A 25,816-nucleotide genomic window follows, 5' to 3' on the forward strand; every position below is an offset into this window, starting at 1 on the left:
ATGTATATGAGTGTTTTGTCACATGTAAGTGTACCACATCCATGCACCATCCACAGAGGCCAGAGGAGGGTATCCATTCTTCTAGAAATGGAGTCATAAGCAGTTGTGAAGTGCCACGTGGGTGCTGGGAACTGAACTCCTGTTCCCTGAAAGAGTAGCAAGTACTCTTAATCACTGAGCCAGCTTTCCAACCCTGCAACTGACTTTAAAGTACAGCAAGTGTGGGCCACAGGAGGCTCAGCAGATAAAGGTACTTGCTATCTGACTGACAACCCAAGCTATTCCTTAGGACTCAGATGAGTGAAGAGAGATGAGGCCAGGTGTTGGTGGCACACACCTTTAATCCTAGTACTCGGGAGGCAGAGGCAGGCAGATCTCTGTGAGTTCGAGGCCAGCCTAGGCTACAGAGTGAGTTCCAGGCCGGGCATCAAATCTACACAGAGAAACCCTGTCTGGAAAACACACACACACAAGCAAACAGAGTCGACTCCCACAGGCCTTGTCATCTACAAGCCTTATGGACTCCAACGAGATAAGCAGGCCACCAGAAGTGATCAAATCAGCAACCTAGAGTTATGCCCTCCAAATTTCATACATATTGCTTCCTGGATTTTTGCTAATTTCATGTTTCTGATTTCCTTCCTTTTCCTCACCTGTGTCAGAACCAGGGCTAAACAACTGGGTATTTCAAGCCTGAAAGCAACCACAGTTACATGAACTCCGTTCCATACACCTTACTCCCTTCCTTTATAACTCTGCACTTAATCTACCATATAAATATCTACTAATTTGTATCTAGTGTCTTTATCACTTATAAGCATTGAAAATGAGTTCAGCATAAATTTCAGAATAAGTAATTCTATCATTGATTCCATCTTTTTATGTTCTTCCTATAGAGAATATATTTTGTAAAAAGGTGATGGGGGGTTGGAGGGACTCAGGAGATGGTTCAGTTGATAAAATGCTTGCTGTCCAAGCATGGACCTGACTTAGGATTCCCAGCACCTACACAAAAGTCAGGTGTGATAATGCATGCCTGTAATCCCAATGTTGGAGAGTGGGAGAGAGGGGAAACCTGGGATTTGATGGCCAGTCTAGCTGTGAGTTCCAGGTTCAGTGAAAGACCCTTTCACAAAAAATAAATTAATAATCAGCCAGGCGGCGGTGGCTTATGCCTTTAATCTCAGCACTCGGGAGGTGGAGCCAGGTGGATCTCTGTGAGTTCGAGGCCAGCCTGGTCTACAGAGCTAGATCCAGGACAGGCACCAAAACTACACAGGGAAACCCTGTCTTAAAAAATAAAATAAATAAGCCGGGCAGTGGTGGCGCACGCCTTTAATCCCAGCACTCGGGAGGCAGAGCCAGGCGGATCTCTGTGAGTTCGAGGCCAGCCTGGGCTACCAAGTGAGTTCCAGGAGAGGCGCAAAGCTACACAGAGAAACCCTGTCTCGAAAAACCAAAAAAAAAAAAAAAAAAAAAAAAAAAAAAAAAAAAAAAAAAAAAAAAAAAAAAAATAAGTGATGAAGGAAGATTCCCAGTGTCAACCTCGGGCTTGTACACACACACACATGCATCTATACACATGCATGAACACATACACACTCACTCACTAATTAAAAACAAAAAAGATGGTGATGGGCAGAGAGCAAGGAAAGAAACAGCAAAGACAGAGAGAAGCAATCTGTCAGCAGACAGGAAGAACGTGGCTCACCCGGGCTGACGTTCTGTGCCAGTTTCTGGGCAGCTGCAAACATCCTGGCCGCAGACTCTAGAAACTAACAGAAGAGCACAGATCAATATTCCCCTTCCCTGCTTAGAGATCCCGCGGCTTCTGACCCAGGGCCTGTCTTCACACTAGGCTGCATTTACCACCAAGCACTGGCATGCTCAAGGACAGACAAGACTGTCACTGGCCAGTCGCTCTTAGTGCCCGACAGGGCACCAAGGGAAGAAAGATGACGGTAACATGAACAGTCAGGAACCAAAGTTTCCTTCTGTCAAGAAAATACGCCTGGTGAGCAAAGCAGAAGGCAGACTGAGAGCACGAACTGAGAAGAGAGGAAGGCCGTTGTTCATCTTCCTCAGGAAATCCCTAGCTTTACTTCCCAGCGTTTTGTCTCTAGGCTTGATGGGAGAGAGCCTAGGCCCAAACTCACCAGACCGATAGGATACTGGGCAGTAACTTTGTTTTTCAAATGTTTAAAGTGCTCAACTGTGCTAACATCAGTGATCTTTGAGGACTGAGAAAAAGGAGTCACACCTTGGTTAAAGGATACCAACAAAACTGTTCTAGTAGCACACAGGCTGAGGTTACTACTGTGTATTCTCATGCTGCCTCTCCTAATTCCAGAAAGGAGACAGGGGTTTCTAAAAATTAATGTCTCTTAACATCAGCTTTAGAATTTTTTTTTAATGTGTAAGAGTGCTCTATCTGCATACACATCTTTATGCCAGGAGAGGGCATCAGATCCCATTAAAGGTGGTTGTGAGCCACCATGTAGTTGCTGGGAATTTGTAGAGACCCAAAGAGGTTTCCTAGTGAGACCTTACTCAGGGTCCAAGATTCTGAGCTTGCTTTATCCAGCAGGGCTGCATAAGGGGATGATTGGACCCCGGACACGGTTACCAGGTGTTTAGAAGGGTCTGCACTTGGCTGTATGGTATGCTTTGATCTAGCAAGGGGGAGGTCTTTTACCCTGCCTCTTGGCATTGTTATAAAAAGCCCTTTTGAAGAAACAGAAGGGGCCGGTGGATTTTGCTCCAGGTCCTCCCGAAGCTATCCTGTGCTTCTGTCTGTTTCCTCTCCACTATCTTCCTATCTAAAAGTTTCTTATTCCTCTCTCCTCCTCATAGGAGCCCTTTAAAAGGCGGGAGCTGGCCTCCCGCAGGAACTGAACCCAGGTCCTCTGGAAGAGCAGCCAGTCCTCTTGACTGCTGAGCCACTCCCCAGCCCCCAGCTTTAGGGTCTGTGCAAACCATCCCGACTTGATCGGAGTACCTGGGCAATCTTAGTCTTCCTCTGTTGGAATTTGCAGAGTCGTAGAATCTGAGACCCAGAAGAGTCACCGAACTGCTCGTGGAACGGATGCAACAGCTTCACCGATTCTCCAAAACTGGGAATGAAAAACCACACACGTGACTTTTTTTTTCAGTCATGTGATCAAAACAATAAAGGTTAGGGATAGGATTTCACCACTGGGATTAAAAGGAAACATTAGAGCTGGGCGGTGCTGGCACACATCTGTAATCCCAGCACTTGGCAGATTTCAAGTTCAAGATCAGCCTGGTCTACAGAGCGAGTTCAAGGATAGCCAGGGCTACACAGAGAAACCCTGTCTCAAAAAAAGACGACGACGACGACGACGACAACGACAACAACAACCACCCAAAAACCCCCCAAATCCCAAAGGTAACATTGGGGGATGAAGAGATGGCTCAGTGGTTAAGCCAAGAGGTTAAAGAGCACTTCTTCCAGAGGAGCCAGGTTTGGCTTCTACCACCCACACCACGTGGTGGCTCACAACGGTCTGTAATTCCAGTTCAGGGGACCCAGTGCCTCTTCTGGCTTCTAAGGGCATTGCATGCATGCAGTGCACAGACATACACAAAGGCAAAATATCCATCTATACATAGAATAAAATTTAAAAAGGCTTTAAAAGACAACATTACCTGCACACTGCAATCTGACCCACTTCCAGGAGGGTTAGAGCATTACCAATCACAGCCAAAGACTCAAATGCAAGCTATGAAGAAGAAAGGAGAGTTTAAGGCATTGACACTCCTCTAAACCAGTTTGCTTCAAAATTTCATAAACCATTACTTTTCGTATGGCAAACAGGTGAACAATAGTCCTGAAATGTCATACAACCAACTCAGGCTGGAGTGCCCCTCAGATCCTCCTCTGTACTGTAGCTGCTTCAACTCAAATGCATTACACTGATAGGAATGGTCTGTTCTGGACACTACTGAGAAATGTTTCATAAATGCAAATTTTCTTTCTTTCCATAGCAGAGCCTACATAAAATCTTTTTCTGCTTGTTGCTCCCCAACCCCTTCACAAGACAGGGTTTCTCTGTGCAGCTTTGGGAGCCTGTCCTGGAACTTGCTCTGTAGACCAGACTGGCCTCCAACTCACAGAGATCTGCCTGCCTTTGCTTCCCGAGTGGAGTGCTGGGATTAAAGTCTTGGTCAGACTATACTACTGAGTTGGAAGATTTTATGATCGGGATTCTTTGGCTTTCTGAGCCCTGTCTCTGCTCTGCAGAGGGTCTTTTCTCTGTGTCTGCTATGTGCATGTTTCCTCACCCATGAACATTTTCCCTCAACTGCTGATTTTGTCTGTGATGCCTGAGATTTCTCTGCTGCCATCTGTTGCCCTTCAGATTTTTCCTGCCTTTTAATTCTTTAACAGGCAGAGGAAATAAACCTAATCTAGACCCCTAGAGTGTAACACTACGTCTTAGAGTACTGGAGAAGAATGAGTTTTGAAAATGGAAAACTGAAATTAAGGGGGCATCTTGTATTTTTCTAAGTGATCTGAAGACCCCTCAAATTTCCTATTTTTTTCCTTTCCCCCAAGTGGAAGGGAAAAAAATGTGCTTATTGTTTTTCTTTTGTGCTTCACTGCTCCAAGACCCTTTGCAGTTTAAAGATAGGCCCAAAGAAACTGTGTATCAAGTCAGCCAGATAATCTCCTGAAACGAAATGATTCATATTTGGAAATAATATTCCCATCTATATAAAGAAAGTAAAAATCTAGCTCTAGCTCACCATGAAATAAATCGAAGAAAAATTTTATTCATTTAAAAATAGTTACTAGAGCTGGGTGGTGGTGGTGCATGCCTTTAATCCCTGCACTTGGGAGGCAAAGGCAGGTGAATCTCTGAGTTTGAGGCCAGCCTGGTCTACAGAGCGAGTTCCAGGCCAGCCAGAGCTGTTATGCAGAGAAACCCTGGGGGGAGGGGGAAGCAATTACTAGGTATGCATAATTGTTTGGAGGAAATGTTTTAAGGTTGCCAATTTGTGGGTTCTAAATTTCAGGTTAGTGCATAAGCTGAAAAGAATAGTCTTCTTAGTCAGCCACTGAAAATTATAAAGCAGGGGGCATTTCTGTGATTTCCACCTCATTCCCTTCTGCACTCCCACACAGCTAAGCTGTGAGGTAACAAGAGTTGAACCCTGAGTCCAGTCCGCATGCCTGGTGTGGAGAACACACAATGGTCACATTTCCACGTCAGTGCAACCCTGACGCCTCTCATCTTAGATTCTGAGGTGTGGAATAGCTAAGGATGCTCACCCACTGCCTTCTTTGGACACTGCCCAGTTTTCCCATTTAACAGCCCTTTGTCTTTGCTGCAGCAAATACAAATCTCTATTACAGAGTTTTATACACCAACAACTAGAACTTGAAAAAGACACGGCAAATGAAGAACTGGACAAGATAGCTACTGAGCCTTTGTAAATGAAATGACTGTCTTATGTTTCTTCATTCCTCTGCTCAACTATCCGTCTCTAAACAAGGCTGTAAGGATACCAGGTTGTCTGTGTAAAGGAGAAGGGAATGAATGAGATGAGTGCCTATCTTGGGAGCTCACTCTGCAGACCAGGCTGGCCTCAAACTCACAGAGATCTGCCTGGCTCTGCCTTCCGAGTGCTGGGATTAAGGCGTGCCGCTGCCGCCGCCGCCGCCACCACTCGGCCAACTTTTTTTTTAAAAAAGATATATTTATTTATTATGTATACAGTGTTCTGTCTGCATGTATGCCTGCACACTAGAAGAGGGCATCAGATCTCATTATAGATGGTTGTGAGCCACCATGTGGGTGCCGGGAATTGAACTCAGGACCTTTGGAAGAGCAGCCAGTGCTCTTAACTGCTGAGCCATCTCTCCAGCCCAATCCTTACTTTTTTTTCCAGAAAGTAAAGCTGCTAAGTTGCCCTAAGTTATGGGGAGGTGGGATGTGAGCCAGACTCAGAGGGTACTTTGTAAGATTTCCTGGAACATTCGTATTGTCAGTTGTTGGCTTATGCCAGATAATAATACCACTGCAAAAAAAAATATCATCCCCTAGAAACCAAATAGACAATGGTTTCAAAAACCATGTGATATGCAATTTTAAAACAGCTTAATATATTTTTGTATTTTATAGAAAATAAACACTGCCAGATTTGCTCAGTATTAAAACGATAAGGGATCAAAATATTTGTGCCATCACGGAATTGCCCTTTACGCCCTAGAAACACACACCTTCCTAGGCATGGTCAACCACTTCCTTTCTGCCCAGCCATACTGTTACAACTGGCCAGCCCGAGGGACCATGGCTTGGTTTCCACGCTCCTCCTCACCTGTTTGGTGTGGTTATCTACCATGCTGGAAGAGTCATCAATGGCCAGACAAATCTGATACTGCCGTTTACTGGGCTTGGTCCTTCGTAGCCAAATCCTGTCTTTTCGAAACTGACTGGCAATGTATGGAATGATCTTCCGCATGTTCAGTCGCTTGCCCGTGCGATAGTCTCCCCTGTTACAGGAACCCAATAGGATCAAAGATGGTGTAACACAGGCTCACGCCTCAGAATTTCAAGACAAAAATCACATTAGTGATAACAAAACTAGTGTCCAATAACTAGTCCCCAGGCAAAAGGAGGTTAACATTCACTGAAGAGTGAAGGTTAGAGTCTTCTAACTGCCAGCTAGAGCCCTGGCCTCAGATCTGACTCTAATAACTAAGTTTTTTCAGAAAAGCTAAGACACCTTTTACAAAATTAGAAAATAAATTTTTCTGTATTAAATACAAAGCCCTGTAAGCTTCCCTTTTCTGTTCTAAACCATGACTCTGACCACATCTTTGTGGCCCTGATCCTAGCTGAGTAACACAACATAGTGAACATCACCACACCTAAGTCTGTTGTCCACACAGCAGAAATGTAAACTGCCTTCATGAATATATTTCTTTTTTCCTTTTTTCTTTTTGTTTTTCAAGACAGGGGTTCTCCATGCAGTTTTGGTGTCTGTCCTGATCTCACTCTGTAGACCAGGCTGGCCTTGAACTCACAGAGATCTGCCTGGCTCTGCCTCCTGAGTGCTGGGATTAAAGGCGTGCGCCACCACCGCCCGGCCATGCATATATTTCTTCACCACAGAAATGCATGTACACACAGTTACTATGTACAGCTAATAGGGGACAGTAGCAGGATCGAACACCATATTGGTGCCCAGACAGCAGAAGCCAACACTATACATGTTCAGTGCTGAGTGCATCTGAGCTGGTTAACGGTGACCTCTAAGGGCCTCAAGAGGGAAGACTCACCTCAGCTTGGCTGCCTGTGTAGGTTCTAATAGCAGACGAAGCTGTTCACACAGCTGTTGTGAAAGAGATGCAGTTAAGACTAGGTAATTCTGCCACATCTCAGCTGCAGCCTTCTCCTAGGACAGCAAAACAGAAATCATTACTAGAATGCTGAGGGAGAAAAGAACTTGCATGAACCTTTCAGCAAAAGCACTTTAAAGCTCTTCTCAGCAAGCGGCAATGAGTTCACTCCATCAGTAAAAATGCCTCCTTTTGCCCCCACACCCACAACCTACAGTTTCAAGAAAAAGAGTGAAATAGGCCAGTTAACAATGGGAACTCACAAACAAATCAACCATGAGCTCCTGTCACCTAAAGAATAGGACCTGCATGCTTTGCACAGCGGCATATGTGAAGGAGGAACTCTGGGTGGGGCTGATGTCGCCACTCTGAGCTCCCATCAGTTTTCAAAAGCAAAGTGACAATAAGTACAAATTCCTCTCCACAGCATGGATCCAGACATAACGGCAGAACACTTGATCACATGAGGTAGGAAGGAGGACGATAAACACAGAATATAGGTTTGCACACACACCACTATATTTAGAGGTTAAACCATTAAAATGAAATAAATACACTCCATAGCCAGCCAAGATCCGGAAGACTGCAAGACCCACAGCATGAACTTCTTTCTGCCTCGCCAGCAACACAAGTTAAAGGAACAAAATACAGACGTGTGGGGTTTTTTTTTTTTTTTTGGTTTTTCGAGACAGGGTTTCTCTGTGTAGCTTTACGCCTTTCCTGGAACTCACTTGGTAGTCCAGGCTGGCAGACGTGTTTTAATGAGACTATAGATCTAGTGACAAGAGGCAGGATCAGTGGAGACCCAGGCTTACAGAAGAGGCTGACTGTACTCTCTATTGGCCTCTCCCTTTTACAAATGTAACTGGAGCCAAGAACCTACTGAGTTGCAAACTCTTTTGTGGGAAGAAAAACAACATCCAGCAGCTCTGACTTACTTCTTCTGCATTCCCATAGTCGTGGGCCTGCCACGTCTCCAGCTGCCGCTCCATCTCCTGCCTCAGCTCATTGACATCTTTTAAAAGGGGCTAAGAAGGAAAAGCTACAGGTAAGTGGTGGTCAGGTTGTTATCAACAACTTATCATTGGCTGTCTTCCTGTGGTGTGACCTTGTTGCACTTACATGTCTGAACTCACAACTTAAGCATATTTAAGGGGTGCAATCAAATGATTCCACTTCCTGTTTGCAAGACCACACAGATGAGTGAAAATTTCATCATTTATAAATACAGTTTAGTCAAACAAAAATAAACCAAGCCCTCTTTTTGTGTGTGTATAGAGATGCATGTGTACATGTGGAGACCAGAGGATATCAGACAACCTCAGGGTTTTCTCTTCCAGAGCCACCTACTTTCTGATAAACCTCTATCTCTACGAAGTCCAATTACTATGGGGCAAAGATCAGTTAAAAGGCTCTTCATGTGGCTGGAGAGATGGCTAAGTTAGTATGTGCATATCTTGCAAGCATGAATTCTGAATTCTAGCCTCAGAACCCATGCACAAAAAGCCAGGCATGTGCTGATACACACTTTTAGTATCAACACTAGGAGGTAGAGATAGATGGATCCCTGGATCTGGCTACTTAGCCTCCTTAGCCTACTTGGAAAAAGGAGGAAAAAGTGGATAGCACATGAAGAACGACACCTGAGGTTGTCTCTGGCTTCCACATGTACTCAAACACACAGACCCCACTGACCACCCCTGTACCTTCCCAAAAAAGTTTCTTCCTACACATAAACATTAAGTAAAAAATTCTTGTTACATAATGTCATAAGTTGTCAATTGTCCTCATGGCTCCTAACAGCCAATACCAAGAACCAGTGGTATCACAATAGCTAAGTCTGGGCATGACTTCATAGTCAACAAAGGATGTACCAATTGCTAAAAGAGTATCTGTCACACCGAAAGTCCTCCTAAAATTTTTGATAAGAGCTGGCATTCCATAAAGTTCTAAAATAACTTAAAACTAAAAATGAAGTGAGTTCAGTACTTGGAAAACTGTATCCACAAGCAACTGACGAAGTGTATGAATGGTCGAGTCTCGGCTTCTTTCTGGCTTCTCTGTCTCCTGGTGAGACGCGGTTGTTCTTGGGTCTTGGTCTTCTTTCGTTTGAACTGTTTGAGTATCCATATCCATCTCATTAGAGCCTGTTTTCATAGGAAGACAGTTTCATTCATCACATTATTTAGATTAAGACTGACCCTTCACTACGGCCTGTCCCAACACTGAATCAAACCTCAGCTCACTCAACAATTTCCATGTGTCTATCTGCTCCATGTTGCTTCCTACCATCCTTTAGTCTCTGTTGTCACTGCCAATTCTTACTAATTCCCTCCTGCCATCCTGGAAGGGGAAACAGGGAGGAGCAACTTACCTCAAGCATTACAAAGATGTGACTCCCTAAAGTACTTGTACGACCAATTCTATTGTGAGTCCAGCATGGATGAGGCCCTGGTTCCCAGCACCACCAAACAAGATAACCCACACTAAAACATTGTTCTATAACAATGCAGTTGGGTTTGAATTCAGGCAAATCTAGTCACACACTTCTTTTGCAGCTGTTTTTAAATGGTTTTCATGTGTGTCACAGTGGTGGAGGTCAGAGGACAACTTCGTGGAGTGGGTTCTCTGCATCCACTTTCTGGGGCGTTGGGGAGAAAGGAGTCTCCAAGTTTCAAACCCAGGTCTAGGCTTACACAGCAAGCACCTTTAGCCCCGCCTCCTTACCTCTCTGGCCTCGCCTCTGCTTTCCCTGTTGCTGAGGAATAGTTAGTGACAGGAATGAGGCAGAAGAAAACCCCTCCCACTTGCCACAATCCTCAGGGTTTTCATAGGTTTGTTAGACTGGTGGAAGTTATTTATCTTTCAAGAGTGCACACATCCAGCACACCAACTGTGGATGTGGGTGGTGCATGCCTGTACTGTCAGCACTTGGAATGCCCAGGAAGACTGAGTACTAGGCTGGCCTGGTTATATCATGGAATCCCATCTCAAAGACTGAACTAACCAACCTGCCTTGGAACAGAATTTGGTTAGCCATGAAATGGGAACTCGTTATCTTTTCACATACATTTCCTCATTTTATTTCTTTTACTATTTTTAATATTCTTTCCTCTATGCTTATACTTTAATGTAATTAAAACACAATCTCTATAATGATCAAGAATAGCTTATACAACTACAGTAAACACACTATTCTGTTTTTCCATATATGTTTAAAAAAACCCATGAATTTGTCAGAATTGTTTCACCTTGATGACTGATATTCTGCACGACCATCTTTCGTGCCTCAAATAGATTATGGTAGGTGAATTATTCCCCAAAGTCAAAGATTAGAACAGGAAAGAGCAAAGAATAGACTTGACTACAGTTGCCTCTGGACTTTCTAGGCTCTTCCTTCCCAAGGACTCACCAGAGGCCACAGCAGTGTCTGACTTGACTGCCTCTGGCTTCAGCTGTTCTGTGTCTTCTGCTCTGAGCAGCTCCTCCTCTGTATTCATGAGGATATCTTCCGTTTCCTCTTCCGGATCCTGTCCAGAGTTCTTTGCAGTCTGCTGTTGTTCATTACTGGCCACATCTGCCAACAGTGCACAGAGGGAGAAAACTGAATTTTTCTGCAGAGCAAAATGATGCTGAACGAGTTACTGTCTCTATCACTTTCACTTTTCAAGATTCTAACAACGCTGCTCTGCCACTGACCAATCATGGGGCCCAGGCACTTGCTGGGGCCTCACTAGCTCCCACCGTCCTATTGACACAGTTGCCCATTGTCTACCTCCTAGAGAAGTTATAAAGATGGCATGTATACACACACAGATAACCAGAGAAACAAGCATTTATCTGGGTTTTTACTGATGCAAACAGAAAGGACAGTGTGCAGTAACTTGTGAGTAGACAAACTAGATATAAAATGGGGGACAGAAAGAGTCTACGCATTTCAATCTTGAACAAGTTCAACTTGAAGACCTCATAGCTCTCAGAGATTTGAGAAATTCTATAACCATGCATTCCAATGTCTCTGACATAAAGTAAAAGCTGAATATATTCTTGCCAAGGTTATGACTAGACTAGGCGTGATTCAGTCTCTCTCTCTCTCTCCCCCCCCCTCTCTCCTCCCCCCCCCCCCCTCTCCCTCTCTCCTGTAACAAAGGATTTCACATAGCACAGGCTGGCCACTAGCCTGTTCTGTAGCCAAGGATGACCTTGAACTTCTAATGCTCTGGAGTGCTAGGGACACAGGCATCCCACGTAGCTTTGTGTAGTGCTGGGACTCAAATCCAGGGCTTTGTGCATGCTAGGTAAGCACTCCTATCAACTGAACTAACAACTAGGATTCAGGATCCATTTACTATCTACTGCCCATCACCTTCAAGTCATTAAGTGTTTCTAACACTGGAGATCCAGTGTTACACAGGGGTCCACAGTGGGGTCTTGTCTTATTAGAGGCTATGACACACCACCCTAATGTGAGCAAGGAACAAGACCATGCTCCAGCCTGAGGAACGATCTCGACCAATTATATATACAGTGATTTTTGCTGTTCCTAACACGGTAAGAGAAAGCATTATCATCATTTCTGTCCTGTGCTCAGAGGTACACATCACCCATACCAGTTCACTCCGGGAAGAAGGGAATCAAAGACAAAGGAACTGGGATGAGTGGCCACTGACTTTCCCCTTCCAGTTCTATTACCGCTGCTCACTGTTCAAGGACATTCAAGAATGTTCAACACCAAGAAACGAAAGGTCAGCACCAGGTTTATAGCATATGGCCAGCGATCTGTGAGGACAGAAGGCTTACCGGAGAACCCTGACCATTTACACTTGGAGATGGTTATCTTAGTATTAGAAACAAGTTGTATTTCTACCTTACACAAATATTGTACTGAGAGACTAGTTTAAAAAGCTATTTCTTTCCCCTCTACTTTGCCTGGCATGCATAGTCAGAGAATGCTTTGTGAGCAGAAGGAGAAGTATTCCCGGCACCATACCATAGGTTTGTGCATCGTATGCATCACTGTCTTGCTTAATATGTTCAAACGTGTCTGAGTCTTCCACCCGAGCCTGAGGCTGGGCTGGCCCTTGCTCAGGGTTTCGGTCTGTATCCACAGTCCTCAGCCTCTTATGCACATGCTCATTGTGGTCACCCATGGAGCGTTCGTTGTCAGCCTGCCCAGGTTTCCTCTTAAAACTCTGCAGGAATTAATGAGACCATCAGAGCCTTGTCTGCAATGGCAAAACCTTCAAACAACCAATGCTCATCCACAGGGAGTAGGTTAGTTAGGGATAGCCACACACACAACAGTGGAATTCAATACAGCTTATTAAAGGGTTTTTGTTTTCCCCTCTCTTGGAACTCAGACTGGCCTTGGATTTGCTACGTAGCTAAGATAACCTTTAAACTCCTGATCCTCTTGCTTCCAAATGCTGGGATACAAGGCATATGCCACCATGACTGGCTCTATGATATAATTAATGACGTCAAGAAAGCAAAGAAACACACATGGATATGTGAAAGTGACTGACTTGCTCTGAGAAAGGTCCCTTTGGTGGTTTGGCGACAGAACAGCATGTAGGCTTTTAGGAGACCATTTGGTTTGGTTTTTGAGTATAGGAATTTCACGGGCATGAATATACTCTGTTTTAAAAACTGTTAAGTTTGAAAAGCAATGGGCGATATAAAGAGTAAGACTGGTTAGTTGGTGGTGGATAGCAGCACACAGATCTTGAGCTCTAGAGCAGGAACGGGGGAAAACCTGATCCAGGTCTTCTCTCCAAGACTAGGTCTGGTAAGGCAGCCAAGCTAGAAATGTGGCCATTTGTTGTTGTTGTTTTTTCAATGGTTATGTGTGTGTGTTCACGTGTATGCAGAGCTCATGGAGGTCAGAAGAGGCACTAAGGTCCCCTGGAACTGGAGTTACGGACAGTTATGAACTGCCAAGTTATGCAGGTGCTGGGACAGAACCTGGGTCCTCTGCCAGGGTAGCAAGTGCTCAACTGCTGAGACATCTCTCTAGCCCCATCACTGGACATTTACACCACTTCATTTAGAGTATCTTTTCCTACCTGCCTTCATCTGAATCTAACAGAGAATGACAGAAACCTGGGTATTTTTGTTGGTGTGCTGCTGGGAGGCCAAACGTGCAATCAAGTTGGATTCGTGTCCTTCCGCTTGGTTTGCATCCGCAGCTCCACTGCCATGTTCCTAAGAGATCCAAACCAGAAAAGAAGGAAGAAGAAGAAGATGCTATTAAAGCAATGGTTGCTGGGCTGCACTGGGTCCAACTTCTCTCAGTGCTCTACTAATCTCAGGAGGCTAATTCCACCCCCAACAAAAGCCCTGCTTGTGGACAGCAGCACAAAACTGAACCAATCCCAGGGCCCTGGCCTTGCTGATTGTTCCTTGTCTATGGGAACATAAGGTCTTATTCTGAAGGCAGACAGACCACGCTCAACTGTCAACCAGTTTATGCACCCAAGGGTTGTCACTGAATTTTTCCTGAGGCTTATTTTCCTCATATAAAATATAAAATGTAGAAAACAGAACAGTTTCATCTATTTCTTTGAGCTATTATGAAGACTTGTTGAGCAATGAAAATGTTTAGCACCTAATGGGTACTCAATGAATAGTGGTAGAATGATGTAAGAAATACAGCTACTGCTGGTGAGGAACTGGCCTTGGAGCAGTGAAGGAACAAGTCGGTGATATTCCTTCTTCCCACAGCACACCACTGAGTGAGCTCAAGTGCTGCCATTACCACTAGGCCAAGACTGAAGAGTTCTCTTGTCAAATCAGAACACTGAAGCCTACTGAACAACAGGGAAACTCAAATACTGATAGAGGCACAGGGGCACCAAACCCAGTTTGACCTTTCTCCAAGTTCTCAAAAAAACTGTAAGTCTAGTGACTTTTTTAAGTAAGCACATCACTCAAATACAGTCTGCAGCACACATTCTTAAGTGTGTCCTGAGAAGCATATATAAGTGGCAAGAATGGAAGATGATCCTTCAGATGACAACAATAACAAAAGGATACAACAGGAATCACACATAAACCAACTTGCTGAAGAGAAAGAACATGACTTTGGACAGACAGAGGCACTAGGGGTGGGGGCATCACCTCTTTCCCCTGCTCCTTCTCGGGAGCAGCTCCAGCTAGCTCCACAGCCTGTGCACTCTGCACACTGTCCACTCCAGTCTGCCCGCAGGAGGCATGCTCCTTTCTCTCTGTGGCCTCTGGCACTTCCTCTTCAGCGTCAAACTTCTCCCCTTCCTCTTCCTCTTTCTGCACAGGAAAAACAAACAAGCTCTGGGGGATGAACACAATGGTGTTACGAAAGCAGAGGAGGTGCTGTATGGAGGAGACTGGTTAAAAGACTGTAGTAACGAAGAAATATCTTAGGAAAGATTCTGCTGGAAATGAAGTGTTTTTCCTATTACGTTTATACAGGGAAAGCTCCACATCTCACAATACCTGGGGCTGGAGACCTTGGTCAGCAGGGCTGGCCCCACTCTCTCCACCTCCATCAGTGGCAGCCCTGTCATCGTCGTCGTCGTCGTCGTCATCGTCCTCCTCCTCCTCCTCCTCCTCCTCCTCTGAGTGCTCTTCTGCATGGTTGGCTGTGTCTTTGTCTTGGTCATCAGCTCCTGTGTCCATATTCTCCTCACCTTCACCAGGGCCTTCCTCAGGCTCATGTGGACTGTCGCCTTCACTGGGATCAGCCTCAGGCTCTTCAGTTTCACCGTCTGTTTCTTCCATACCTTCTGTTTTTCCTTTGATCTCCAAAGGATTCTCTTCTGATAGAAACAACAGTTTTTAAAATTCATGATTTCTTAACTTGGGAGGTGGTTCCTCAAATGTTTTATTCAGGGCAAGAGAGTTGGCTCAGTGGTGGTTAAGAGAGAGCAGTGCCCACATTTCTAGATGTCCTGGGTTCAATGCCCAGCACCCACATGATGACTCACAACTGTCTATAACTGTAGTCCCACAGGATGAAATGCCATCTTCTGATGCACGCGCGCGTGCGCTCGCACACACACACACATACGCACACACACATACGTACACACACACATACACACACACAAAACACTAATACACATACAGTACACATATAAACATATTTTAGTCTTATTTTTTAAGCCAAGCATTGGCAAGCTACAGCCCACAGGCCAAATAATAGTTTTCTACATTTCTGTCAGTGAAGTTTTCTGGGGACACAACCAAATACATTCTGTTTATGTTTACTCCATTTATTGTTCACTGCCTACAACAGTTGTTACTCTGTAACAACAGAGCAAAGTATCTACAATCGAGAATTTATGGACAACAAAGCTTAAAATATTATTTGAGGAGGGACAGAGACATAGCTCAGCTGTAAAGACCACTGGCTACTCTTCCAGAGGACCCAGGTAAATTTCCAGCACACACGGCACTTCTTTTGTTTCTTCTTTCTTTTTGAATTTTTCGAGGCAGGGTTTCTCTGTGTAATGTAACAGTCCTAGTTGTCCTGGAACTCACTGGGTAGAGCAGGCTGGCCTTGAACTCACAGAGATCTGCCTGCCTCTGCCTCCTGGGTGCTGGGATTAAAGGCATGTGCCACCACCACAGCCTTACAACCTGCTTTAACTACAGTTCCAGATGACCTAATGCCCTCACTGGTAGCAGGCCTGCATGTGGTGCAGGGATATATGTGGGCAAATACAACCATTTCACCGACTGAGCTATCTCCCTGAGGCCCCAAATTTTACTTACTAGAAGTGTTTCCCTATACTTTAGATACTTCAGAAAGCTATCAGCCAGTAACTATCCAATGTAATTGTTCTTTGGTTCATATATACAAGTCTAAAAGAGCCTAAATAAAATGGGTATTTTAAGGAGGATAGCATACTATATTCTCAGTAGTTTTAATCTTAATTTTATGTGTGCTTGGTTGCTGGTATTAGGATTAAAGTTAGATTCTAAAATTAAGTTTTTATATAAATGGTCTTAATTATTCCTTGTAACTTATTTTTTGTCTCACCATACATCTAAAAATTATACAAAATTAAACTTAGCTTTCTTAAGTATGTAACTCAGTTAAATGAGCTACCTAGCATCTTTCTTTCTGTGAAGTTGATCAGCATGAGTGAGTTTCCACCTATTACCCTTAGAGGAATCTCCAGCAATGAATTGGGAAACAGAGGCTCTAATTACTGTCACAGTGTGTGTGTGACTTTCTTGGGATTATTCGCTATCATTCTCTATGATCATGACTTCATATTTTAAGAGAGCGATACAGAAGTCAACAGCTGAAACCATCATTTCTCTAGAAGAGCTGTGTAAGAGCCCTGACAGACTAAGACTGCATGGTGTGCACACTGACCCACAAGGTGGGAACACAGTGATGGCTTTGGAGAAAGAGGTGTACGTGATAAAGCATCATCAGTCAATGGCAATTCAAAACGCAGATGGGATGTGACACCAGAAGAGAGAGGTGTGTTGGTCTATGTGTGGTAGGCATATTCAAACTGGAACGGAGCTAGCAAAACAGTATTTCTGACCTTGTCATGCTATTGGCCAAAAAGACATCAGTGCTGCCCACTGCCAAAGACTTCTAGCCATGGGCACCTTGAAAGACGTACCTTCTGCTTCCTCATTGTCTGTATCCTCACCATCATTTCTGTCCTCACTGTCAAGTTTCAAGTCATCTGGAAGATCCAAGGCATCAGGTTCTGGCAGCTTTTCCTGATTGCCATGGTAAGGGTCTACCTCATTCTCATCATATTCTCTCTTTGTGACAACAGAAAAGAGCACAGGAGAGCAAACATTGTTTCACAAAACCAAAAGTCATGATTTCTTTCTTAATATTACCAGCACACTTTAGTCATTTAAGAGTATTTTTCGGTCTTTCAAATTTCATTTTCTGTATAGACACTCTAAGAGTAATATGTCCTCTGTTACTTCATGTTAAAACTCCAAAACTTACATCAGCACAAACCAATCATTAAGATACGTTCCCAAAAGGTTTCGATCTCCCTCCCCAACTATGTAGCCCAGGCTGGATGGGAACTCACGATTCTCCTGCCTCAGCCTCATGAATGCTAAGATTACAAGAGTGCATGCTACCATGTTTGGCTCTGATGCACACTCTTCTGAACCATAGTCAAGGAACCAATGAATAGGAAGAAAAAAATGTCACAAGACACTCCATGAACTGCGGTCTTGAGTCAGGAGAGCAAAACACTTCCAAATGTTCATTACCTCATCAATCTGCTCATTAATTTTCTCTTGGCCTTGTTCAACATCTTCAGGTTCTGATTCTTCATTCTCATCTTGATGCTTTTTATGTTTGTTTGAATTCCCAGCATCCAAATTGTCATCTTTAGCAACCAGTTCAGAATCTTCCTAAATGAAGAAAGAGAACTGTCACACATCTAAGAAACTGCTTCTGGCCGGGCGGTGGTGGCGCACGCCTTTAATCCCAGCACTCGGGAGGCAGAGGCAGGCGGATCTCTGTGAGTTCGAGGCCAGCCTGGGCTACCAAGTGAGTTCCAGGAAAGGCGCAAAGCTACTCAGAGAAACCCTGTCTCGAAAAACCAAAAAAAAAAAAAAAAAAAAAAAAAAAGGAAAAAAAGAAACTGCTTCTGTATGAGCTAGTCCTCAGGTACAGATGACTTCTGCTGGTGGGCCATACAGATAACTGGCAGACAGGGCACTAGGTCTGCCTCAGTGGCAGCAAGAACAGGGTGGAGAGTGGGTCTGGTCGACCCACCGTACTCTGCTTCTGCATAGCCACCCACCCTGCCGTTCTCAGTGAGGAGCTGGGGTGCAGCTGCATGGGGAGCACTGGCTTAGCATGGGTGTTTTTTTTTTTTTTTTTTTTGGTTTTTCGAGACAGGGTTTCTCTGTGTAGCTTTGCGCCTTTCCTGGAACTCACTTGGTAGTCCAGGCTGGCCTCGAACTCACAGAGATCCGCCTGGCTCTGCCTCCTGAGTGCTGGGATTAAAGGCGTGCGCCACCACCGCCCGGCTCAGCATGGGTGTTTTTAAAGTTCCCTCCTCCACAACACCACACCACACGGGAGGACTCAGGTCAGGCTGCTGCAGGCTCTCAGTGTGAGCAAGAGAAGCAGAAGAGATGGAAGAAAGAGAAGAAAAACAGAAAAGGAAAAGCAGAAGACAGCAGGGCACGGGCGAGGACCAGCTCCTCAGCTGGGGCCTGCACTCTGGGATGGGGACTCTTAATGACCTCATCCATTCCTGGTCCTGTTTCTTCAGCTTTCCCGCCATCTTCCTCATCTTCTTCCTCATCATCTCCCCAAAGCCTCTCATCTAGTTTGTCCGCTTCCTCTCCATTGAGATTGCCCATCTGTTTATCCAGGTCTCCATCTTCACTATCAGATTTCTCATCATCCTCTTCTGAAAGGGAACATGCTAAGCTTAGTTAGGTAGACCCCTCAACCAATCCAGGTCTGCATGTGGAAAAGGCAAAGACACCTCCTGGCCAAAGGGTCATTAGGATCTACAGAACACTGTGGGAAGATGCCAAGGATTTCTACCACGTTTTGCAAATCATTTGGAAATGAACTTTCATGTGTGAGTAAACAGTGGGAAGAACTGTTGGGATGCCTGGTTTTGATGCTGGGGAGGACACTTTACAGGATCTAGTGGCCACACTTAGGTTTAGTTACTATTTGTACCTATGAAGTGATAGACAAGTTCTAATCCCTGATCTTTTCTTTGAACCCTTTCTATTCAAATACTTCACTATGCATCCGATGTAGATCAACTACTGAGAATCTCTTGCCTTCATCTTTGCTCATCCTGCCTCCTTTGCCGATGGGTATATTCTTATGCATCACTGGCAATCATTCTACATTTCCTCTACTGTAAATTGCCATTCATTTCTGTAAAACCTTTGCTTAGAATAAGACACTGTAGTTCATGTTACAAGTTTCTGCTTTTGTCAGTAATTAGAGTAAGTACTGGATTATGGCCAAAGAACAGCAATTGATGATGTGCTGTAAGAATTATATTGTCATGTTATAATGCTAAGAGGAATACTAATAAGATGTTAACAAAACAAAAGCTGATTACAGAACACAGTATGATCTATGTGTGTGCCTATATGTCACAAATGGGAAAAAACACACCAGTATTAAGTGGCTCACGTGGTGGGCTTACCAGTGTTTATTTTATTCCTTACAGTTGAGTAACAGACATCTACTGTATTTTTCCGTTATTATTGTGTGTATGTGTGCATGCTCATGAGTGAGGTCAGGAAAATCACAGCTGTCAGTCGATTTTTTTGCTGAATACGGCTAGTTTGCCTGCCAGCTTCTAGAATTTTCCTGTCACTGTCTCCCATCTGCCCCAGCAGTGCTGGGATTACAGATGCCCATGCTGGGTTCTGGGTCTCAACCCTGGTCCTCATGCTTCTAAGGCAAGTGCTTTTACACACTGAGCCATTTCCCTTAGTTCCCTAATATCTTTATAATAATTAAGGAAAAAGTCACTCAAATAAACTCAGAGCCAAGCTGTCACAGTTCATCTTGCTATTCTGGATTTCTCTGCAGACCACTGAGCCACTTCATCCCACAAAATCAAGGTTGTAGTTCACTCAAAGGAGAGCCTCCAAACCTGTAAATCTCTGCCTTATGGGAGAGTGTCATGGTATATACAGGTGCTAATGTGATCTGCAGTTAACCTGAGCAACCATCTTGTTGCAAAACAAAAACAAAAACAAAAACAAAAAACAGCCTCCTTATTGAGATCCTACAAGCTTCTGTAGAAAATATTTCGTATCCAAAAAGTGGAAAATGACACATCTCAGACCTTCTTCAAGCTCGCCATCATGCATTTTCCCATCGAAGTCTTCTGACATCTCAATGGCATTATCCTCGCCTTTAGTATCAGGTTTTGAGTTAAGGTCCTCCTTGTCCTCTTGACCCTTCTGAAATGTATCTTCTACCTTTAGGAAAAAGCGTAAGAGCACTGGTGAATGCTGTGCTGCCTGGACGCTTCAATTCAAGACTGTAAGTGCCCAGGTTAACAGTGTGAAAGCTCTCTGCAGCAGGACAGAAAGCACACAACAGGGAATCTGACCAGGACAGTCACATGCAGTAATGTATGAAGGCTTGCTTTACATTTCCAGAGTAAATCTTTATTTTACTGCTTTTCTGATCAGAGAATACAGAATTTTATTTGGGCTTTCTTCGTGAGAATTGTAAAAACAGTATCATCACCACACACACACACACACACACACACACCAAAAAAACCCCAAAAACCACAGTAACAATAACAAACATATAAAACCCCCAAATCATTATTCCAGAGACATTTTTAAAGAATATGAATTCTTCCCAGGAGTGGTTGTTAAGTCTTGAATCACAGCACCCTCCAACACAGAGTTACAGGGGGATCTCTATTGAGTTTGAGGTGAGCCTAGTCTATATAGCAAGAGCATTCAGAGACTTTGTCACAGAAAGATGAGAAAAAAAAATCCAGCGGTGTAGTAGTATGCACCTGCTATCACAGAAGTTGGGAGGATCAAGTCCGAGGTTAGCCTGGACTACCTAATAACATGAAGACTCAGCACTCCCCCACATACCAGTCTTATTATCCCAATCTTTTCTCTTTATTTTTTGCCATTTTGATCTTTAAAACACGAGTGCACAAGGGTACACTTGGGGATAGGGAGAGGGCTCATCAGGTAAGAGAACTGGCTGCTTCTTCAGGACTTGGGTTTGATTCCCAGCTCCCACGTGGCAGCTCACAACTGCCCCGTAACTTGAATTCCCAGGTATTCAATGCCCTGTTTTGGCCCCTGAGGGCACTGTGTGCAGACATACATGAGGCAAAACCTCCTTATACATGAAGAAAAAAAGTCTTAAAAATATTTATGTAAATTGAAATTTAACAGTTTTTAGTAACATTTTATCCTACTTAATGTTTGCAATGGATTGTACTTTATTAGTTTCCCATCATTTTAAATCTTAAATTAATTTTCATTTAGAGAAGTACTATATGACTGAATTATATTAGAGGAAATACAGAAAATTGAAAAAAACAATAAAAAGTAGAATGCCATCACATAAACAACACCAGTCTAAGTTTATTTTTAAAATTTCTTTTCAGTTTTCTCTGCCAAGAAAAATAATTTGTATTAACTTAAAAAAAAAAAAAAAAGTTGCCAGGCAGTGGTAGCACATGCCCTTAATCCCATCACTTGGGAGGCCGAGGCTGGCGGATTTCTGAGTTCCAGACCAATTAAGGCTACACAGCAAGACCCTGCCTCAAAATAGTTGTAATTTTATCTTAGATACAAATTTATGGTTTGATTGAGATTAGAATAGTGGCAAAAAAAACAAAAAAAAGCAAAACTTTATATGCTTCCAAGTCACAGATGACTACTTTAAATGACCACTAGCAGGATAAACATATACACATTTATGTTTTCCCAAACGAGATATATTACAGAGCATTGCAACACAGTCCAAGAATATGAACATTCAAAAAACCCCACAAAGTTTACAATTTCAACAAGTTTTTGTATTATTATATATACATATATATATAATTTTTTTTAAAGACAGGATCTCATAGTCTAGTGTAGCCTGAAACACACTATATGGTAAGGATGAACCTTGAACTCTTGACCCTCTTGCCTCCACCTCACAAATGCTAGAGGATTAAAGGCATATGCCATCACACCTGCTTTTCAATGTAAAAGACAAAATATATTATTGGCCAACACTGCCAATACTGTTTAATTTAATCATCACTTGTAATAACCAAATCTTTTTAATCTTAAAATTACTACTATGAGGACTGGTGGGATTTGACCCCTAGGACCCACATGGTAGAGAGAACCAACTCTACAACTTGTCCCCTGACCTCTTAAATGTGTGTGCCTCACCCCACCCCTTCACAAAATAAATAAAATGTAATTTAAAAATTAAACAAAACAAAACCAATTACCCCCAACCCCCAAAATACTCTGCAGAATTATCAGCAAATCCACATTTAAAAAGAAACTGTAAAGGTCATTCCTTCCAAAACTATAATCATAACCAGTGGCTAAGTTGGAAAGGTCCTTTGGCTTTTAGGTTTTTATTTAAAGACTCACTCAAGTTTGAGTACCTCTAGGACTACACAGATCAGTCTGAGGCTATTGGCCTAGTAACAAGTTTACTAGACACTGAAGAGGAGAGTCAGCTTATGCACGCAGTGTGAACCTACCTGTTCCTCATTTTCTATCCGGTCACTCACATCCTTCATGCCCTCGCCATCTCCGATCCCACCTCCCTCGTAGTCATGGAATTGTGTTGCTCCCTCTCCTGCTGAATCTTCCATCAATTCTTTAGGTAAGCAAAACCCCTGGAGGGGAAAAGATTCAGCAAATGCTGTTATAATCATACTGGAAATACAGTAGATTTTTGACATTCTTTTCCCTCTTGGAACTGGCAGGGATCATGCAGTTTCACAGCTTGACATTGTAAGAGTTTAGCTTTGTAGAGGTCTCTAGCACACAGTAATGTTAAGTTACCAAGACAAAACCATGAATGAAATATATCAGGATAGTTAGGGTGGAAGCAGAGCAGAGAGGAGAGGAGACAGGCTCCGTTACGAGTAAGGAACAAAACTGATTGATTTGGAAAGAAGCTTGGAAAGAAAGTACCAAAAGTAATGGCTGTAATCAGAAATTGTATGTAACAGGAAACACGATATTGGTCAATCCAAGGATGCAAATGCACTAAAAAAATGAAGCTGCCAGTCATCAGAGGTCCAAGATGAACACCACCAACTTTGCTATAATGAAGCAGCTTCCTGTGGACTCAAATGTTTTCATCACAACCTAAATCTATCACTGAAGCCCTGTGCCTTATCTACACTAAAGTTCAGCATCACTCAGAAAGGCTGTATGATTTGGACACTTAAGCACACTCAATTTCAAGGTGTGTACATTTTCAGAAAGCTGTCTGAAAATGGTCAAGAATTTTCCTACTGAACTACATTACCATAATATATATATATATATATATATATATATATATATATATAAATATTATATATATGACATAAGATTTTAAAACTTGCAAATCCCCCTTGTCCAACGGGGCTATCTAAAGACTGCTGCCTTCTCATACATCAGCCTTCTCTCCCTGTCGATTTGAAGTCTTCAGATATCTCTTGAGCTAGACTTACAAGATATATATAAAATATATGACATATGTCACACACACACACACACATATATATATATATATATATATATATATATATATATATATATATATATATATATATATATATATATATGTGACATATGTCATAGGATTTCTCTGTGTAGCTCTGGCTGGCCTTGAACCCAGAGGTCTGCCTTCCTCTGCTCCTGAGTGCTGAGATTGAAGGCATGCGTGCACGACTGCTGTGGGATGGTCTGTATGTCAAATGTGTTGCTGATTGGTCAATGAATAAATCACTGATTGGTCAGTGGCCAGGCAGGAAGTATAGGCGGGACTAACAGAGAGGAGAATAAAAAAATACATAGTTTTAAACATAAGATACAGCGCCCCCCTCCAGCAGGAAGTATACCAAGCTGACTTTGGAGATGTGTAAAGGTTAAAACCTTCCTTTTTGAGAAAAGAAAAGGGGAAGTGCTGTGGGATGGTCTGTATGTCAAATGTGTTGCTGATTGGTCAATGAATAAATCACTGATTGGTCAGTGGTCAGGCAGGAAGTATAGGCGGGACTAACAGAGAGGAGAATATTGAGAGAACAGGAAGCTGGGTGGGGGAGACACTGCCAGCCGCCATCAGGACAAGGAAGATGTAAAGTACTGGTAAGCCACAAGCCACGTGGCAAGGTATAGATTAATAGAAATGGATTAATTTAAGCTGTAAGAACAGTTAGCAAGAAGCCTGCCACGGCCATACAGTTTGTAAGCAATATAAGTCTCTGTGTTTACTTGGTTGGGTCTGAGTGGCTGTGGGACTGGCGGGTGAGAGAGTTTGTCCTGACTGTGGGCCAGGCAGGAAAACTCTAGCTACACACTACCACTGCTTGCTTTATATTTTCTAACACTCATTTACTTCTCTGTGTGTGGAAAGAAGTTTTGTACATCCACGATGCACGTGTGGAGGGCAAACTTGCAGGAAATGGTCTCCCTTTCTACCACATGGGTTTCAGGAATTGAAGTTAGGTTGTTAGGCTTGGTGGCAAGTCCCCTCACTGGCTGAACCATCTCACCTGCTTCTGAGCTAAATTATTTTAAGAGAGGTGTGTTCAGATATAGGCAGATGAATGAGTCCACACAGGAAGGAGATTCAGATACTCTTGGCAGAGCATATCACTATAGTAGCTCTAGTCTGGACAGCCACCAGGCTGTGCTGCTATGGAGCTCAGGCTGAGGCCTGGAGCACACAGACAGAGACAGACGTCAAGGCATCTTCTACAGTGCACATTATCCTTCCATTCTCTTTTGTATAGTTTTTTCAAGAAGTAATGAGAAAGAAGACAGATGGGCAAACATGAAGACCTATAACTCAATATACACAGATTCCTCTGGATATGAGGCCTCAGGATGACTTCCCACTTTTTAACTCCAGGATTTTAGAGAATAAGAATTTTTAAGTGTTTAGAAGTCTAGACACCTATTCTATTTGTAATGTCCTACCTCATTTATATTGTGCTTAGCTGAAGAAAACTCAGGATACTAAGGAAGAAATCAAAGAAAACTTTTAAAAGTCATTTGAAGGTGGTGCTCACAAAAATACGAATAAATATAGTCAGATCTACTTGGGAAAGTATCCAACCTGAGTCCAAGAACTGTATTTCTACATATTGCCACATCTTCTGGATTTCACTGCCTCTGAATCAAGGGCAGGTCTACACTCTACAATTTTGCTGCTTTTCACCGTAGTACATATGTCTTAATGAAAGAACAACTTTCTTTTCTTTAGCACCAAGAGCCCCCTTTATCATTTAATCATAATCAAACAGCCTTAAGGATCTATCCTGCTCAAGAGATATCTGAAGACTTCAAATCGACAGGGAGGGAAGGCTGACCTAAGAGAAGGCAGCAGTCTTTAGACAGCCCCTCTGTCTAGCAATCCGTTTTCAGACCAAGCCCTGAACCTCAGAGAGACAGTCCACCCCCTGGTGTTTCTGACAGCCCGCCATAAATGCCCAGCAAGCCCTGCAATGACGTGAGATGCCTGTGTTCCATGGCATTCCACACTGACAGTCTTACCTTCTGGGCGAGCTCTGTGAAGGTCTGGGCAAGCACAGAGAGCAGCTTGGCAGTGCTCCGGTGAGTTGCCAGAGACAGGGTCAGGAAGAAGAGGATAAGGTCTGAGAAGCTGCAGAGCATGGGGACCAGGCGCACTAGCAAGCAGCAGGACTGGCTGAAGACCTGAGACAAACAGATGCCCAGTTACACTGCTGAAGAGGCATCTATCCC

General features: G+C 43.4%; 1 protein-coding gene across 1 annotated transcript in view; it reads right to left on the reverse strand.

Moving 5' to 3' along the window:
• The window catches only part of Mdn1 (midasin AAA ATPase 1), a 147,377-nt gene that overhangs the window by 2,390 nt on the left and 119,171 nt on the right, over positions 1-25,816 (reverse strand). Inside the window, exons 83-100 of the mRNA XM_052714956.1 lie at positions 25,607-25,768; positions 22,590-22,731; positions 20,185-20,316; positions 18,599-18,768; positions 17,612-17,755; positions 16,993-17,140; positions 14,843-15,165; positions 14,489-14,653; positions 13,472-13,573; positions 12,360-12,561; positions 10,782-10,946; positions 9,359-9,516; positions 8,308-8,397; positions 7,310-7,425; positions 6,346-6,520; positions 3,670-3,743; positions 2,999-3,113; positions 1,712-1,775 (exon numbers count right to left, since the gene is read on the reverse strand). Coding sequence (XP_052570916.1) covers positions 1,712-1,775; positions 2,999-3,113; positions 3,670-3,743; positions 6,346-6,520; positions 7,310-7,425; positions 8,308-8,397; positions 9,359-9,516; positions 10,782-10,946; positions 12,360-12,561; positions 13,472-13,573; positions 14,489-14,653; positions 14,843-15,165; positions 16,993-17,140; positions 17,612-17,755; positions 18,599-18,768; positions 20,185-20,316; positions 22,590-22,731; positions 25,607-25,768 — 2,647 coding nt within the window. The remainder of the gene's footprint in view (positions 1-1,711; positions 1,776-2,998; positions 3,114-3,669; positions 3,744-6,345; positions 6,521-7,309; positions 7,426-8,307; positions 8,398-9,358; positions 9,517-10,781; positions 10,947-12,359; positions 12,562-13,471; positions 13,574-14,488; positions 14,654-14,842; positions 15,166-16,992; positions 17,141-17,611; positions 17,756-18,598; positions 18,769-20,184; positions 20,317-22,589; positions 22,732-25,606; positions 25,769-25,816) is intronic.

Source organism: Peromyscus californicus, unplaced genomic scaffold (genome assembly GCF_007827085.1).
Source record: "Peromyscus californicus insignis strain IS unplaced genomic scaffold, ASM782708v3 Scaffold_5__1_contigs__length_169319896, whole genome shotgun sequence".
In the NCBI taxonomy this organism is placed as follows: Eukaryota; Metazoa; Chordata; class Mammalia; order Rodentia; family Cricetidae; genus Peromyscus; species Peromyscus californicus.